This window comes from Drosophila navojoa, chromosome X (assembly GCF_054131105.1).
Source record: "Drosophila navojoa isolate 15081-1374.11 chromosome X, UAZ_NAV_1.0, whole genome shotgun sequence".
NCBI lineage: Eukaryota > Metazoa > Arthropoda > Insecta > Diptera > Drosophilidae > Drosophila > Drosophila navojoa.
The window spans coordinates 15,696,703-15,713,565 of NC_142895.1; the positions used below are offsets into that span (position 1 = coordinate 15,696,703).

The 16,863-nt window shown below is 45.5% G+C and overlaps 4 protein-coding genes across 12 annotated transcripts in view; all 4 read right to left on the reverse strand.

Annotated features, from left to right (window-relative positions):
* Nucleotides 1-268: 268 nt before the first annotated feature.
* Nucleotides 269-1,188, reverse strand: LOC108656545 (venom allergen-1). The gene is made up of 2 exons (XM_018108677.3): nt 1,028-1,188; nt 269-968 (listed from the first exon to the last, which is right to left on the reverse strand). The coding sequence occupies exons 1-2, from the start codon at nt 1,142-1,144 to the stop codon at nt 315-317; spliced, it is 771 nt and encodes a 256-aa protein (XP_017964166.1). The 5' UTR covers nt 1,145-1,188; the 3' UTR covers nt 269-314.
* Nucleotides 1,189-2,059: 871 nt separating this feature from the next.
* On the reverse strand, nt 2,060-2,923 carry LOC108656553 (antigen 5 like allergen Cul n 1). Its single transcript, XM_030389422.2, has 2 exons — nt 2,798-2,923; nt 2,060-2,734 (listed from the first exon to the last, which is right to left on the reverse strand). Exons 1-2 carry the CDS (start codon nt 2,909-2,911, stop codon nt 2,075-2,077), a joined length of 774 nt encoding a protein of 257 aa, XP_030245282.1. The 5' UTR covers nt 2,912-2,923; the 3' UTR covers nt 2,060-2,074.
* A 188-nt stretch (nt 2,924-3,111) lies between these two features.
* Nucleotides 3,112-4,079, reverse strand: LOC108655873 (venom allergen-1). The gene is made up of 3 exons (XM_018107698.3): nt 3,925-4,079; nt 3,454-3,863; nt 3,112-3,372 (listed from the first exon to the last, which is right to left on the reverse strand). The coding sequence occupies exons 1-3, from the start codon at nt 4,048-4,050 to the stop codon at nt 3,138-3,140; spliced, it is 771 nt and encodes a 256-aa protein (XP_017963187.3). The 5' UTR covers nt 4,051-4,079; the 3' UTR covers nt 3,112-3,137.
* Nucleotides 4,080-5,222: 1,143 nt separating this feature from the next.
* The window catches only part of rut (adenylate cyclase rutabaga), a 186,456-nt gene continuing 174,815 nt past the window's right edge, over nt 5,223-16,863 (reverse strand). For 6 of the 9 annotated variants that reach the window (XM_089264722.1, XM_089264721.1, XM_089264720.1 and 3 more), the window contains exons 7-17: nt 16,601-16,852; nt 14,961-15,155; nt 13,774-14,247; nt 13,526-13,716; nt 13,348-13,458; nt 13,016-13,256; nt 12,549-12,915; nt 11,253-12,478; nt 8,929-10,088; nt 7,667-8,367; nt 5,223-7,588 (exon numbers count right to left, since the gene is read on the reverse strand). In XM_089264722.1, the coding sequence (XP_089120848.1) occupies nt 7,161-7,588; nt 7,667-8,367; nt 8,929-10,088; nt 11,253-12,478; nt 12,549-12,915; nt 13,016-13,256; nt 13,348-13,458; nt 13,526-13,716; nt 13,774-14,247; nt 14,961-15,155; nt 16,601-16,852 (5,346 nt within the window). In that variant the 3' untranslated portion in view covers nt 5,223-7,160. The remainder of the gene's footprint in view (nt 7,589-7,666; nt 8,368-8,928; nt 10,089-11,252; nt 12,479-12,548; nt 12,916-13,015; nt 13,257-13,347; nt 13,459-13,525; nt 13,717-13,773; nt 14,248-14,960; nt 15,156-16,600; nt 16,853-16,863) is intronic. The other 3 variants (XM_089264724.1, XM_089264725.1, XM_089264723.1) reach the window with 3 other exon arrangements.

A 16,863-nucleotide genomic window follows, 5' to 3' on the forward strand; every position in this document is an offset into this window, starting at 1 on the left:
TAGATACATTCTGTATGCAGACATCCCAATTTTCTTATACCTATCTAAAGCTATCTATGGCTATTCCCCTTAACAGTACATATCATATCTATAGCTACCTATATCAAGTTGGGAATCAACATCATATCTATAGCTATTCATCTTAACAATAAATATCATATATATGTATATAGCTATTCTATGCAACTACTATATTATATCTATCTAACTTCGACACAAACTCTAGCAAATCTAATCAACTTTCAAGCATTTTAAACTCTAGTGATCGTAAGTTATACCATTTATATTGACTTTCAGTGATTCATTCGCTTTGCTCAGTATTTCAAATTGTTAACGTCATAGACTTCCTTGGTGCTGCACAGGAATTTATGTTGGGGATTTACTCCGGTGGTGCACTTGCTGGCCGGCGCGGAGCAGGAGTTGTAGATCTTGACGTCAATAATATTGGTTGTGGCATAGTTGCAGGCCATGAGGAAGGCATTGTAGGACTGGCCCTTCACCGAGTAGGTGGAGACGGCGCAGCCAACGTGCGTGTTGCGATCGGCGACCAAGACGGTGAAGTGGCCAATGGTGGGGCCTTTGTAGTTGGCTGGGAAGGCATCGATGTGGGACTGCTTCGCATTGGAGACCTCGTTGTACCACATGTCCACACCGCTGATGGCACTGGCGGTTGTGTTCAGCGGATCGAAGTAGCCGATCCAAGCCAGATTCTGGCCAGCCCAGTCGAAGCTGTCGGTCTTGCGGCAGGCGTCGTGGCGCATCTCACAGCTTCTCACATTGAGAGAGGCCAAATGGGCCAGCTCGTCATTCCACTGCATGGTGGCCATGCGGCAGGCGGCACTCAGCTGGCTGGCCCCGCCGCCGGCAATCAAATTGCGATACTCATTGTGCTTGTCCACGATCGCGTTCCTCTCGGCAGCCGAGAGAGTGAGCAACGCTCTGTCGCTGGGACAGGCCGAGCCCCAGGCCTGGCGATAAATACTTGTAAATAGAGCCACAAACTTCCCAATCCCATTCCCACACTCACCCCACTGTTGTTGCAGCCAATGTTCTTGCTGTTGCCGCAACTCTTCTTGCAATAGTCCGTGCCACAGGCGACGCCCAGCAGCAGGGCCACAACTGTTATCGGCAGGATATTCCGCATGTCTGGCGTGAATCTCAACTGTTGGCGGTACTGGGAGGGCTCATTGCTTTTATGCCCACTGCGCGCTCTCAAGCTCTTTATCTCCATCTACACACACACACACTCATATATGGCTGGCGTAACAATTGATCAAATATTTATCACAGCGTTGACTCAGCTCTCCGTTCTCGCCAAGATGTGTAAAGTCTAATTGCTAAATGGAACGTACGGCGGACATACAATTAAAGACGTCATTAGCAGCCGCAGATAATGTACTCTGATAATTAAACAAATTCCCCCCCCGCAGAAGAATGGAGCAGACGCTTTGTGCAGAAACTGCTGGCTTTAGCCCGCGATGCAGGGCGTGATTGCAAAGAGACGGCGAGGAGAGAGTACGGCGGACACGTGCCACCGCCACGTTTGCTTGGCCAGCGCAAATGTTGACCATATCGGAACGCCTAAAAAGCCGTAACACTAAGAAAAATGTAATAAAATTAAAAAAAAAAAAAAGATAAATGAACTATTGAGAATCTCAAAGGTGAAGAAATCTGATTTAAAAAATAATAAAAAAAAAAAAAAAAGTATTATGATTTTCTATAAACTTATTTAAAAAATATGTGAGATTATCCGATTGATAATAATATTGAAGGTCTTATAGGCCAAAGCTCTTTATTAAATAGAGAATCACATAGAGGCGTTATATTGAAAATAAATATAAAGGAATCTTAACAGTAAGAAAACATGTAAAATAAAACAAAATACCATATATAAAAATAAATATAAAAAATAAATGAAGTAAAATACAAATTTGTTGCAACTATAGTGAAAATCCCATGGTATTGTTTCGGCCAATGTCGTTCATAAGCTACTGAGAATCGCATGGGGGGGGTCGTGTTTACTGGGATATATATCTGAATATGCGTTAAGTGCTTGAAATGAAGTTGTATACAATTAACCAAACTTAATATTGTTTACTTCGTAGGCTTCTTTGGGGCTGCATAAGAATTTATACTCGGGATTGACTCCGGTGGTGCATTTGCTTGCCGGCTTAGGGCAGGCGTCGTATACCTTGACATTATGAAGATTGTTGGTGGCATAGTTGCAAGCCATGAGGAAGACCTTGTAGTGGTGGTTACCTGTGGACGAATAGGTGGCGGCGGCGCAGCCAACGTGCGTATTGCGATCGGCGGCCATGAGAGTGACATGGCCAATGGCCGGTCCTTTGTAATTAGAGGGAAAGGACGTAATGATGCCCTTGTTGACCCTGGACAGTTCTTTGTACCACATTTTTAAGCACGCTGAAACTCTGTCCGTTACATTCAGCACTCTGTTATAGCTGACCCAGGCCAAGTTCTGGCCGGAGTGCTGAAAGGCTGGCGTGTTGTGGCATTTGTCATGGGCCATTTTACAGCTCCGGACGTTCAGGGACGCCAGATAGGCTAGCTCGTCGTCCCACTTCATGGTGGCCATCCGACAAGCCGGTGGCAGTCTATTGTCACTGCCGCTGGCAATGATGTTCCGGTCCTGATTATGATAGTTCAAAATCGCTTGCTTCTCGGCCGGCGAAAAGGCGACCAAAGCACTGTCCCTTGGGCATGACGCTGCCCAGTGCTGTAAGCAAAATGGAATTATGCATGGACCCAAAGGTGATTGCGCCATGCGATTCGCACTCACCCCGCTGTGATTGCAGCCAATGTTCTGGAGTCTGTTGCAGCCGTACTGGCAGTAGTTCGTTGCACAGTTGACGCCCAGGCAAAGCCCAACAAGAATAGGTAGAATTTTTAGCATTTCAATGACACAGCCCAGTTGCCGACTGATCGCTCGCTACCTTTGCTTTAGGAGTGGCAAATGTGACGGATTGGCTAATGTCCGTGACGTGATTCATCACAGATTTAGTTCCAGAGGTGACGGTAGCTCAAAGAAAAGCGGACTGACATACACACCATACGAAAAGTACTAAATTCTTGATTTGCATTGATTTATTTTACTTTATTTGGACTACCAAAAACGCAGCTTACACATTATAGACTTCAGCCACCTTGCAGAGACCCGCATAGTTGACATTCCTGCCCGTGGTGCAGCCAGATGCGGTTGGGCCGCTTGCATAGACGGCTTCGCCGATCCAGTTGGTCGCGGCGTAGTTGCAGGCCAAGAGGAAGTTGTTCCATATGCCGTTTTTGTACCTGGCAGCTGCACAGCCAACGGCAATGTTGTAATCCCGCGCCATGGCAGTGAAGTGACCAATAGCACTGCAAAGAGTTAAAATTCGTGATATATGCCGTATGCATATGAAATGGAAGCGGAAATTGCATCGATTGTTGGCCACTTACGGTCCAGACCAGTTATTTGGATAGCGTCTGATGACATTCATGTTGGCATCCTTGCGCTCATTCCACCACGAGTTGATGGAGGAGGTCAGCAGCTCCTGGGTGCTGCGAGCCGATCCACTGCCAGTGTAGCCAATCACAGCCAAGTTCTGGCCACTGGCCTTAAACTTGTTCGTGTTGTGGCAGGCGTCGTGCTTCATCTCGCACTGGCGCACATTGAAGGCGGCCAGCTTAGCCAGCTCGGGACTCCAGCGCATGGTGGCCATTCTTCTGGCTGGCTGGTACCTGGGCAGCTTGCCCAGGGCCAGATTGTTGCGCCTTACGTTGTGCAAACGCACCACATGTTGCCTCTGTGCCAAGTTCAGTTCGATGAGCTCGGGTGCCGGACTGGTCGGACACTTGGCACCCCAGGCCTAGAAAAATCGCTTATTAATTATCTGCCATCGCATGCCGACAGGACTCGAATTGACCTACCCCATTGTTGTTGCACGCAATGTGTCTGCTGCCTCCACACAGGCCGGCGGCGCAGTAGTCTGTCTGTCCGAGGACTCCAGACGCGCCAGCGCTCACTAAAATAATGGCCAGAACAATTCGCAACATTGCAAAACAGATAACTGTCAATGGATCGCGACTCGGGGCTTATATACAAATCGCTGAAGAAGCAATTTATTGCCAAAAAAAAATGTGGTAAAGCATATATTGTTTGCTATGCAAATAGTTACTAAAAAGTTAAGTCAACAAACCAAACGTCTGTCCGGAACATGCGTAAGAAATGCCTCCAACTGTGTTTACCACACATCTGGATTTCATAGCTGGATGACTTCAAGCACAATGGGAAAGCAATTTTTCCACACACTCCCAAAAACAATTCAATTCAGTTTTGACTACAATAAACACTTTACAAGAAACAAGTACGAAATGCACTTGCATCACTCCAGATATATAAAGAACGGGAATAGTCCTCCTTAGTCGTATGGGTATGATGTAAATTTGCCAGCTAATATATCTATAAATCTCACAGATAAGCTAAGTTAGATATCCTATAACTAGGAATATTTGGATATAACGGATATTTTATCATATAGATAGATAGATTGCGGAGATTTCTGATAGCTAAATAAATATATAGGCAATCAGTGCTTAAGCTGAAAGTGTAGAGATTTCATCGATGATTATCGTATAGCTCATTTTATAGACCTGCACAAGGTGCTTGTTAACATTATTAAAAGTCTCTCGTTGCTATGTACGCAATATCTTTTTGTTTGCCTCGCGCAAATAAAAAATAATAATAATACGGAGGAGGTGTTTATAATACGGAAGTATCTTATGTAACCTGAATAACTGAAATTATAAACTGAAATTATACATATGGCAATTCAAGATCTTTCGGTAGAAGTTAATAGGCCACAGATTTTAGCCAATATTCAGCAAAATATCTAAACAATCACAGAGGTGAGGTCCAATTAGAGCAAGTTGATATTTCATAAGAAATGCATATACTATGCATAGACTAATAAAAATTGGAACTGCGAACGTACCCTCTGCTCACAATTGGGAAAAAGAAAAACCTTCCCGCTTGGCAATAAAAATACTTGAGATTTGTAACATATTTGATATGCTGGCATTTAGTTATATGTACTTGTATGTTTTTATTATGGGTCTTTAATTGTTGCCGTACTCAGCTATAAGTAGTTTACTTTTGTCTCTCTTCGCACATAGGATTCGTATATGCGTGTATATAATATTTAAAATTTATTTGTTCTTCATATATATTTTCCTCTTTTATTTGTGTAGATTACATGGATATCATTAATCGGTACAGAAAAATAAATATCATGCATCCAGTGTTGCATCTCTTGTCTCTACTTGTTTTCTCTGTCTGTCTCTAATTCTCTCTTAGCTTATTGCATCTCTGTGGTTCTCTGTATATATATATATATTAGGTATTTATTGTGTATATATTTTTGCGTAATTTCTCTTTGATTCTATATAATTTAGTGGTCTGCATAAGTTGATCTGTGGGCTGTGTTTTTGTTTTCGTAGCTATTTGCTTCTCTAGGTTAAGTTTTCATTTGTTGTTACATAATTACGTAATATGTATAATAATATTTGCGCTCACTGGCGTCGTCATAAATTGTACACACAAAATATGGGCTTTATTTGTATTCTAATCTTTGTTTGCTTGTTGTTCTTAATTTTTTTGTTTTTTGTTTTTATTTTTATTTTTTTTTTTTAATATCTGTCTTAGTTGTCTGTCAGAACAGCTATCAACAATATCTTTGAGTTTCCCATAGTTGGTGTGAGTTGAGTTACAATACATTCATTCAAAGTTTATATTTGAAAACATTTTATATACGGTTATATATGCTCTATACTGAGATAATATGCACTTATATACATAGCTACAGATTAAACAGATTTCATAGCTCTATAGCAAATGAGAAAAGCCTTGCATGAACGAAATTCGAGAATTGTGCAACAGCCAACAAAAAATTGACTTTAAGCCTTTTCGACTAAATACATGTACATATATTTGTATAAATATATTTAATTGTTTTTGAAAAAACTTTGCTTATACATATCAAATAATTATATTTTAAGTACGTATCGTATGCATACATGCGTGTGTGTGTGTGTGTGAGTATGTACAAGAAAGTGTGTGTGCGAGCCAGGCCTCAAAATAGGCAACGCTTTAGCGCAGCAGCTAAAAGCAGACTGCGATAAATGGCACAAGACGCTTGGCGTTAGACATATCTAAACTAATACAGAGTCTGCGGATTTTCAATAATATCGCTAAACTAATGGAACACACAATCGACTTGCTCCTTGCAAAATATCTTTGCTTTCCTCGAAGTGTGCAGGATTTATTTGGAAGTTGTCGTACCTTTCAAGATCAAAAATATATAGATCTACATATATAATATATATTTCGCTTTATTTACAACTTGTCATGCATTTGTTGTAGTTGTAACTATTCGATTATTAAATAATATAGGCATACAGGTAGTTAAACATATGTATATCAATTGATGTAGTATAATGTACTTATATAGTGTAGCATAACAAATGAGCAAATTATATCTTATATGGGCTAAGCGCACAAATGAAATATCCACAAATCGTATTTTTTTTTTTAATAATAATTGTGATGATTTTGCTTATATACTGCGAAGCATATATAATATCCGTATGGATAAGTTTATAGAATTTGAAACGTAATTACTTTGACGTTTACTTTTTACTTTTTGTGGGCTTTAACTGGAACGTTTAACTGGGCCAATTCACGTAATATAACCAATGACTATTGTATATATATGTATTGTTTCTGTTTTTTGTTTATACTATGTATATAATACCTAAACATAGACCACGTGGGCTAAAAAAAAGTAAACATACAATCTTACATATATAAAGAGAGTGCCGTTAGTTATCATCAAGTATAAGTAAGAAATGGAAAGCAACCAATGAGAACTTGTACGAACGCAAAGTATCTCGCTTCTGTTTTCCATCCTGTACAATACAATACATGTATATATATATATCTTTAAATAGTGTATATCCCTAGTAACTAACATGGTAGTTATAGTATTGTAAATTAATAGACACCATTTGCATTTAGCATTAACAACGTTTTGAGTGTTCGCTTTCTGGTTTCCTCATTGTGTGCTCATTAATTTCATTCATTCTTTGCATCTTAAGTACAAATCCCCTTAACTTTGTTGCTGCTGCTCCGGCGACTGTACTGCAGCCACTGATGCTACTGCTCCAGCTCCTGCTCCGGCTCCTGCTCCTCCTCCTGCCGTTGCTGTTGCTGTAGCGGCAGCTGCTGATGGCTGCTGTTGTTGTGCCGGCGATGGCGGTGGTCCAAACTTGCTAGTTATCTTGTGCGAGGCATTGACAATAGCCAGCTCATGCTTGGAGTCCAAATCACAATCGTAAAGACCGCTGAGCGAGTCCAGGCTGAGCAGGCGCGAGCTGGCCCGACTCGACACCGAGGTGTCATCCACATCGGGCGCATTATACAGCGAATTGACATCGGACAGAGCTCCCTCGGCATCGGTCAGGCCTGCCTCGTTCAACAGCGAAATATTCTCCAGGCCAGGCTCATCGGTTATATAGCCTGTTGACTCCGCGCCACCTGAGATGCAGAGAGAGAGAGAGAGAGAGAGGGGATTAGTTAAGCACTGCTATCGAGGATCTTCGTTCGACTTGTTACCTGTGGCCTCTTCGCGACAATCATCGTCCGACCATTCCGACTGGCTCTCAAGCGGATTGGAGTCCATGGACTGGTGGTTATGATGCGCCGCACCATACTTCAACTCGTCGTTTATCACATTCTGCTCCGAGCGCAGGCTGCCATTAGTCAGCGGCGCTGTCTCCCCCCTCAGCTGTTCCTGTTCCAGCTCTTCCTGTTGCTGCTGCTCCAGTTCGTCGTTGTGCGCCTGCTGCTGCTGCTGCTGCTGCTGCTTGTCGTTCTTTAGCTTATTGTGCTCGCTCTGCAACAGGCGCTTCTGTCGCACATCACGCCCAACCTCATCATCCTCGAACTCCTCATCAGCCAGGTTGTCCTCCGTATCATCGCGTTCCTCCTGCTCCACATGATTGGAGCGCTGCTGTTGCTGTCGCTGCTGATGGTGGTGATGGTGATGGTGATGCCGCTGCCGTTGCGATTGTTGCTGCTGCGGCTGCTGCATCGAGCCATCCAGCCGGTCGAGACTCTCGTAGCTGTTCTGTAGTTCCTTGGAACGCGGGCGCTGTCGGTACGATCTCTGCTGCTGCTGCTGTTGTTGCTGTTGCTGCTGCTGTTGCTGTTGCTGCAACTGCTCCTTGGCCGCATGCAGCTCGAGCATGGCCAGCGCCTGCATCTGACTGCGAGTCTCGTGCAATATCTCGCAGGATTCCGTGTCCGAGGTTTGCCTGCAAAATGGTAAAACTTATTCATTTCTGGCTTATTCAGTCAACTCCAGTTAATTTCCTTACAAATTTCTTTGCTGTAAGCAAAAGGTTACAAAATTAAACCCATTTCATAATCATAATCCCAAGCACTATCATCTAGCTGATTTGAGCTCTTAACTAAGATCAAACGAGTACAAGTACTTTTTAGGATTAGAAGTAGATAGAAAGGAATCAATGCGCTTGCTGCATGTGGGAGCTGTGGATTCATTCGTGTATCCTGGAACAAAGTCAAGTATGTCTTGCGCCTCATATGTGTGTGTGTGTGTGTGTGCGTATCTGAAGTTAGATCGATTCCACAAACCCACCAATGGATACTTCGCCTCATAGACAAAATTGTATATATAAATAGTGTATTTAGAGCTTGAGAGCGAGCATGGGCTATGGACAATGGACAATGGGCAATGGGCAATGGGGATGAGAGTGGCTGCTGCTTGGTATTAGAAACGTTTGGCAGTTGGCAGTTGCATGGGCCAATGGATTTTGGGTTAGGCTGGGATGCATTGCTGCTATGGCTTTACTCACATTTGACTGGACTCGGAGGGGTTCTTGTGGCGCGTTATTTCCTTGATGGCCTCAAGGCCGACGGGATGCTTCGATATCATGAAGCTGCTGCTCATGGGCAGCTTGCCGTTCGCCTGCATCGCCATGGCGATCAGTTCCTGATCCTGTTGCAGCTCCTTGTGATAGTTGTTGTTGCCGCTGTTCGAGTTGCTGCCACCGCTGAGATTCCCATTGCTGCTCGACCCGCCTTCGGTCATTCCCTGGCCCTGCCCCGTCGCATGCCCATTGATGGAGCTCAGCTTGCTGTTGCTCGCCGAGTAGCTCAGATCGCCAGTGGGGCGACCACTGCAATTGCTGGTGGTTTGATCGGTATTGATCGTTGCCGCCGTCGAGGCCGAGACTGCGGCCAGGCAACGCGCTCGCGTCGATTCGTTGAGCAGTCTTTGCAGTTCCCTCTCAAAGGGCGACTTGGTGGCTGTCGCTGCAGCGTTGCCCGCTGCACCCGCTGCCGACAGCGACAGCGAGACCGTCCCGCCCACGCCCGCCTTCTTCTGGTAGTCGAAGCTGTTGCAGCTGTCGCCCTTGGGCTGTGTGTTGCTCGTCGTGTTGCTGGTGGTCTGCTGGCCCTGGCTTTCGGTCGTCGAGCTGAGCTCAAAGTCGCGCAGCTGCGTCATGTCCACCACGGGCGATGTGGGATCCACTTGTATGTCGCAGGGATAGAGCCATTGCAGCGGATTGACGCGGCCCACATTGTAGCCGATGCCCATGCCGATGCCGTTGCGCTGCAGATGGCCGCCATTGATGCGCGGCGAGTCCTCGTCGCCCTCGCCCTCGGTGGTCTTCGAGTAGCTCTCGTCCGAGCTGCTCATCGAGGGCGAGTGCGGCCGTGAGCTGAGATCATCGGTCGACGACATCTCGCGACTCTCCTCCATATCGTTTGGCAGCTTGGGCAGCGGCTTCAAATAGCTTCTCAATGCCGGCTTCGGTGGCAGCTGCGGCAGCGGTGGTTGCTGCGAATAGAGCGCATATTGGCGATCCGACTGTTGTTGTTGTTGTTGCTGCTGCAGTTGCTGTTGCTGCTGTTGCTGCTGTTGTTGCTGTTGTTGCTGCATTGACAACACGGAGTTGGGACAGGTGTAACGTGGTGGCTCGTACTTTGGCGCATGCTGCATGGGCATGATCTAGGTGTTAGTCGTGAGTGTGGGCGTGGTGCGATAGCATGCAAAAAGTGGAACAGAGTTAGAGACACACAAATATTCAAAAACTTATATAGATAGATATACATGTATATATAACAGACATTGAAGCTATCAATTATGGATCAGCATACACAAGAGGCGGCAATAGAGTTTCCATTATAATGAATGGGTTTTCTTTGCGCATGTGTGTGTGTGTGTGTGTGCGTGTGTGTGTCGGCTCTGAGAGAAAACTTATGTCTGATTATGGAATATAAAAGTATTTATAGATATACTGAGAACTTAATGCCATAGAGAGCATATTATATACTCTCCTGACTCCTTACTGGGTTCGCTATATGGTAGCCTTATGAGAAAATTTAAATGCTCACATTTAGTTCAATTTAAAAAGCCCGATATACTCATTTCACTTTCATGAATGGCTATAAATAGGCCCTTTAATATTTCACATATCTGGATACTTATATAGTTTCCTAGAAAACTGTTTAGAATTTTACTAAACTCTGTAAGTCCAGTAATTGATATACATATATATAAATAGACTTAACCCCTTGCCAGGGTTTGACATCTAATAAAAAATGTAAATGCTTTAAAGGTAATTGAATTTCCATATATACCAATGATTATAGGCTGGAACTACATAGTTTCTTACAAAATATTTACATAGATTTTCTAACATATTTTAACGATAAACAAAAGGTAACTCTTTTCAATGGAAATTCAATCTCAAGATTCACATCAACATCAAAAGAAATTCCACTAAATTTAAGTGCTTATTAACAAAATACATTCAATATCAAAATATTCTAACTTTTTTAAGCCCTGTATATATATTTGTATATATATTTGTTCCTACACTTTCTGTACCTTTCGAAATTGCACACTTTCTAGCAAACTTTTTACTCATTCACTGTCGCTTTCTGCCTCGCTTTCTCTCTCTCTCGCACGCACACACACAGACACATGCCGCTTGAACAGGCAAATTGTACCGTCACTCTATGCATGCTTTGGTGTTAGTTACAAATGGGTGGTTTGGTCGGCTGGCTGGCTGTCGGATTGGCACATTAGACAACGGCTGGGGATGGGAGCGAGCCTCATTCAGAGCAGTATCTCTTTGCTCCAGATCATGAGGTCAACGTCTTCACTCACCTTGGCTACCGGCGCGACGCTGCTGGCATGCAATAGCGGCTCGCTCTCACGGCAGTGGCCATAGCCCAGGCTGGAGGACGATGGCTGAAGCTGATTCATATGCTGATGCTGGTGATACAGATGATGCAGTGGGTGATGCTGGCCATGCTGGTTAAAGGGCAGCGCCGGCGGCGGCGCATAGCTGCGCAGCTGTTCGCGCCGCGGCACCATAAAGCAATCGCCGCCGAGCACACCGACCACAGCAGCGCCATCAAGGCTATTGGCATGATGTGGCCGCTGCGCTGGCGGCAACTGCTCCAGCTGCTGTTGCTGCTGCTGATGCTGCTGCAGCTGCTGATGCCTGCCACCGGTATTCGGATTCTCAATTATATTGAATTCGCGCAACATTACCGAAGGAATGGACTGGTTCTGGAGCTGGTGCTGGTGCTGGATCTGGTGCTGGTGCTGGATCTGGAGCTGGTGCTGGAGTTGGAGCTGTTGTTGCTGCTGCTGCTGCTGTAGCTGCTGCTGCTGTTGCTGCTGCTGTTGCTGCTGCACTGCAACAGTGAGTGTTGCTGGCGCCAAATTAGTGGTCATATAGTGCATCTCGCCATTGTGCCCATTCTCCCGAATATTGGGCAATCCCCCATTGGTCATGAAATTGGGCTGCTTCTGCAGCTTGCTGTTGAGGCGCTGCTGCTGCTGCTGGTGCAGATGGTGGTGCTGTGTGGGTGGTGCGGGCAGCGGCTGTTGGTGCTGATGCTGCAGCAGCAGCTGCTGCTCCTCGCCGCCACACACATTATACAGATGGCCATTGTCCTTCTTGCTGTAGGTGTCCGTGTTGAGGCGATTCTCCTGGAACTGTGAGGCCTTCTGATAGTATTCGGCAGGATGCAGGCCGCCGCCGCCGCCGCCGCCAGCATGTGACAGCGACTGCGCATCGTTCGCTGCCGACGTCCGGTTGCTGATCATGGCGTTGCGCACTTCGCCATTTAGGGCATTGCTGCTGCTGTCGCAGAGGAAATAGGTGACCATGTCGCCCTTGCCCTTCACCTTGATGGTGCCGCGGCAGCGGAACTCAAAGTGCGAGCCAACCAAGCTGTCCACCACCTCCTGGGTGACCTGCGAGTAGCCGGGCACTCCGGTCGAGTCCATGCGACTGGCCACATTCACCGTGTTGCCCCAGATATCGTACTGCGGCTTCCGGGCTCCAATCACGCCCGCCACAACGGGACCAATGTTGATGCCTGTGCGGGAATGGGCATACGATTAGAGAGAGAGCTCCCGTAGAGTTGGTACTGGAGATGGAGTACTCACCCACGCGCAGCATAAAGTTATTGTAGGAGTGACTGTTGATCTCCTGCAGGGAGAGCCGCATGGCCTTGACGTATTCGACCAGCGCCGTCATGTGACGCCGCACCGAGTTGGGATCGTTGGGCTGAATCTTGTACTCGGGTATGAGGCCGACCACGGCCATGTAGGTGCTGCCCACGGTCTTGATCTTGTCGATGCCCCGAAAGCGATCCTCCTTGAGCAGCTCGTCAAAGTCCGCAATTATCTCGTTGAGCAGGCGCAAGCACTCCAGCCCCTGATCCGAGCCATCCATCTCAGTATAGAACTCATTGAAGTTCGGCACGCTGGCGAATATGACGCCCACCTTGGCGTAGCTCTGATGATAGAGCTCCTAAAATAAAGCGAACGACGATTTGTGTGTCAGCGGGTCAGTCAGCGGGGTCTGTGTAGAGCAGGGGGAGGGTGAGCGGAGGCGTTCTCTATTCTCTTACCATATTATTACGAAATTGCGCATCGAGAAAATGTGCAGCCACATGAGCGGGCAGCAAATTGTGCAAAATGCGCTTATTCGACTCCTGCAGCACATCCATTTCCTTCTTCTCCTGCGAGGCCTGCAGCTGCCAGAGAAAGTCCAGCCGGGCGGTGCCCTCCACCAGCCGTCCGTGCACCAGTATCGCAATCATAAAGATGACAATGCGCGCCAATGAGATCAAATGAAGCGGAATAGTTGCTCTAAAATATATATGTATATGTATATGAGTCGATTAGATGGTGTATGTATTTATATATTTGTGGGTCAATCGAATGACCCTTGACCACCTACTTGACACGACTGTCGTAGCAATCAAAGATGTTCTGGTGCGACAGCTCAATGAACAGGCCATAGATGGTGCCCATGCCCAGCACGAGCAGCGACTTGAATATAATCGGCAATCTGCAAGGAGCAAGGCCAGAGTGTTAAGAAGAGCTCGGAGGCAGTACCAGACGGTAGCTGGACTCACCTGAGAAACACGGACACGGAGAGGAAAGCAAAAGCCGCCGACAGTGAGACGTATTGCGGCAAGGAGCACTTGCGATGGGAATCGCTATGTTTGCTGATCAGCGGTGACATGTCAAGTCCTTGCGAGTCCAGGGGATGGACGTCCATATAGGTGCCATTATCCCAGCAGGGATGATCCGACACGCAGGTGAACTGCAGATAAACAGCTTGAATATCTAGCATTGGGGTTTCGGCCCGATCTGCACTTACCACATTCACCTGGCCCACGGAATAGATGAGTATAATCGTGAATATTGTGATGGCCATGCGCAGCGAGAAGCTCTCGGATATGTCCCAGATGATCCACTTTAGCCGAACGGCCAGCAGCAGCATCAGTATGGCGCTGACCCAAATGAAGGCCGTGAGGAACAACAGCAGCAGGATTAGGGTGCGCGGCAATGCGGTCACCTGCAAGGCGGCGCCCAGTATTAGCAACAGCAGGGAGCAGCCCATGGCCGTGGTGAAGCCCAGATCGAAGTCCTTGTGATATTCGCGCTCCTTGTCGCTCTGCCGGAAGCGCAACGTCAATCGATCCACATGCTCCGACTTATCACAGTCCACGGATCGGGCATTTATGGCCTGGGAGAGGAAGCGATTCACCCGATTCGTCGGCTGATGATGGGCGGCCACCGAGTGACGTTTGCGGAATGGTCGCTTGAACTTGTCCGCGACCTTCGACTGTGACTGTAGGGGAATAATGCAGGTAAGACAAAATGGGTTCAGTTAGTGCTAATTGTTGTTCTCGGTTGGCTCGGGGCTGGTAACTGGCAACTGGTAACTGGTAGCTGGTGGCTGGTGGCTGGTGGCTGGAGTGATGGCTAGTTGGCTAGATCGAAGAGATCTGGTACCGTACCGAGTACAGAATGTTGTACACACTAAATGGGTCTAGGGCATGCAGTCGAGAGCAGAGCTGTGTAGCGGCATGCTGTGTGAGATTTGACGAAACTACCGCGAAACATGACGGAACATGAGTGCGTCACGACTGGACATGCGGTAAATGTGTGTAAATGGAGGCCGATCGCAGATTTGAATTGATGTGAACGACTTAACGATGCTTGGCGAGACTTAACGAAACTTATTATGAACGCTTAACGCATACTACATACATACATACATATGTGGAAAGCCCGCCCCAAGAGAGACTAGAAAGCAATAACACTTATTATAACATACAAACTAAATATTAAAGTTAAAGTTAATAGAAACGAAAACTTAACGAAACTTAACGAAAATGCAACTTAACGAATCGCACACTAATGAGTTAGCAAAACGGCACGCAACGCTTGAACATGAACGAACGTGTACAGTACAAGACACAGACAGCACAATAATACTTAACGAAACACAAAACTGAACGAAAGAAAATTCAACATTTGTTTGCTTGCTGCTCTGCTCACTTTATTGTTCTTGTGATTGTGCCTATGTATGCGACTAATCGTACTCGCTGTTGAATTGGGACTTGTGCCTACGGTCACTTGAACACTGCCCGCCCCGCCGCCGCCGTCGCCGCTGCCGCCGCTGCCGACGACGCTGCCATAGCCGATGCCGTGCGGTGGCGGGGTAGCATGCAAGATTTTCTGTAGACGTATTACCTAGATCAGAGAAGTATACACAGTATTTCATATTGTATATATATAAATATATGTTTTTTTCTTTATGTATATATATCTATGAATATAGATAGTATGTAAACGTATGTATGTATATTTACTTATGTATTTAAAAGATGGAAAAATAAAAGAGTAATCGAATAACGGCAACGATAACGATAGTTAAACGTGTTTAAGGATTAAGTTAAGTATAAATATAGAAAAAGGCTTAGAGAAAGAGAGATAAGGGGTATAATTAGCTTAAAACAAAGGGCAAATTAAACGGGACAAAACGAACTTAACGAACGCGCAACTAAACTGGAAACCGGAAATAGGAAACCGGGAACTTGAACTGAAACTTGGATAGCCGATAGCAAAAAATTGGTTTAGAGTGTCAGTTTAGCGTTTAAGTGTTGTTATGAATACTAATTTTGATAAGTATATCCATATCGTTTAATTTGCTGCAATTATTATTCAAATCATTTCGGTTTTAGTGTGCCTAAAGCTTTTGGTTTAATGCACTTAACTGATCTTTATTGCCCGATTGTATGTGTGGGCGTGTTAGTGTGTGTGTATTTAATCATTTGCTGTTAGTGGGTATTACCAATAAGTCCAATAGGTACAATTCAATTCACTTCTGCTACTCTTTACACACAAAGTACGCACAACATCGACACAAACACAATAGACGAAGGTTTTCATTTTAATTTATACACGATAATTAATACAATTGGTTTTTTTTTTTTTAGATATATAGTTTTTGGCCAGTAGAATACAGATGTTAGTAGATACAACGGTACGGATTACAAATCACAGATTACGAATCAAAAGATAATGTTTACTGCTGAATCAACTGATCTACGCATAAGAAAAAAATATAAATAAGACTACGAAACAATAGAGCCCACAAAAGAAAAACAAAATTGGGAAACAATAATCGAAGGGACCGAGTTTTTGGGCTGGGAATATGGGTACATTTCATACTATACTTATAAGTAAGGCGAACTTACCGCATCCTGAAAGTAAACGAAAAGAAAGGAATCAACGAAAGAAATCATAAAGAATTGTCGCAGTTTACATCAAGCCGACGGCGGAGATTATGGAAATTCGAGTGTATCCAAGGGATACGAATCGAGAAAACGACAAAAGCGACAAAATGCGAACGCAACTGACCCACACAATTAAGCGCCGCATAGAACCAAAGACTGTATATACATCTAAGTATAAGTATATATATGTATATACATATATGTATATTTGTATATATATAATAAGTATATCCGGACATGCACAGAACTGAGCTACGACTACGGAGCTACTACAGCGAGTCTGTAAACTCTAAAAACACTGGACTACGGCCTCTCAACTATAGACTATAGGCTATATATACTATATACTGTATAATAATGATGGGGGTAGACTATTAATAGGGGGCATTGGTCACTTACCTTGCGCGAACCCTTCTCCGACACCTGGACACTGGCAGCGGTCGCATCGGTGCTGCTGCCACGTGCCGCGCCGCCGCCCAGGGCGGCAGCCGCCGATGGGAACGAACCGGTGGCAATGTTGGAGAACGGCACCGGCTCCGAGAACTTGATGGTGTGCAGCAGCTGCATGACCACGTTCGAAACGTTTCTAAATGATAGCTTGCGCCGACTACCGATCGCCGAGCGTACACCAAGCGTGTTTAGCATTAGGGGCTGCAGCATGG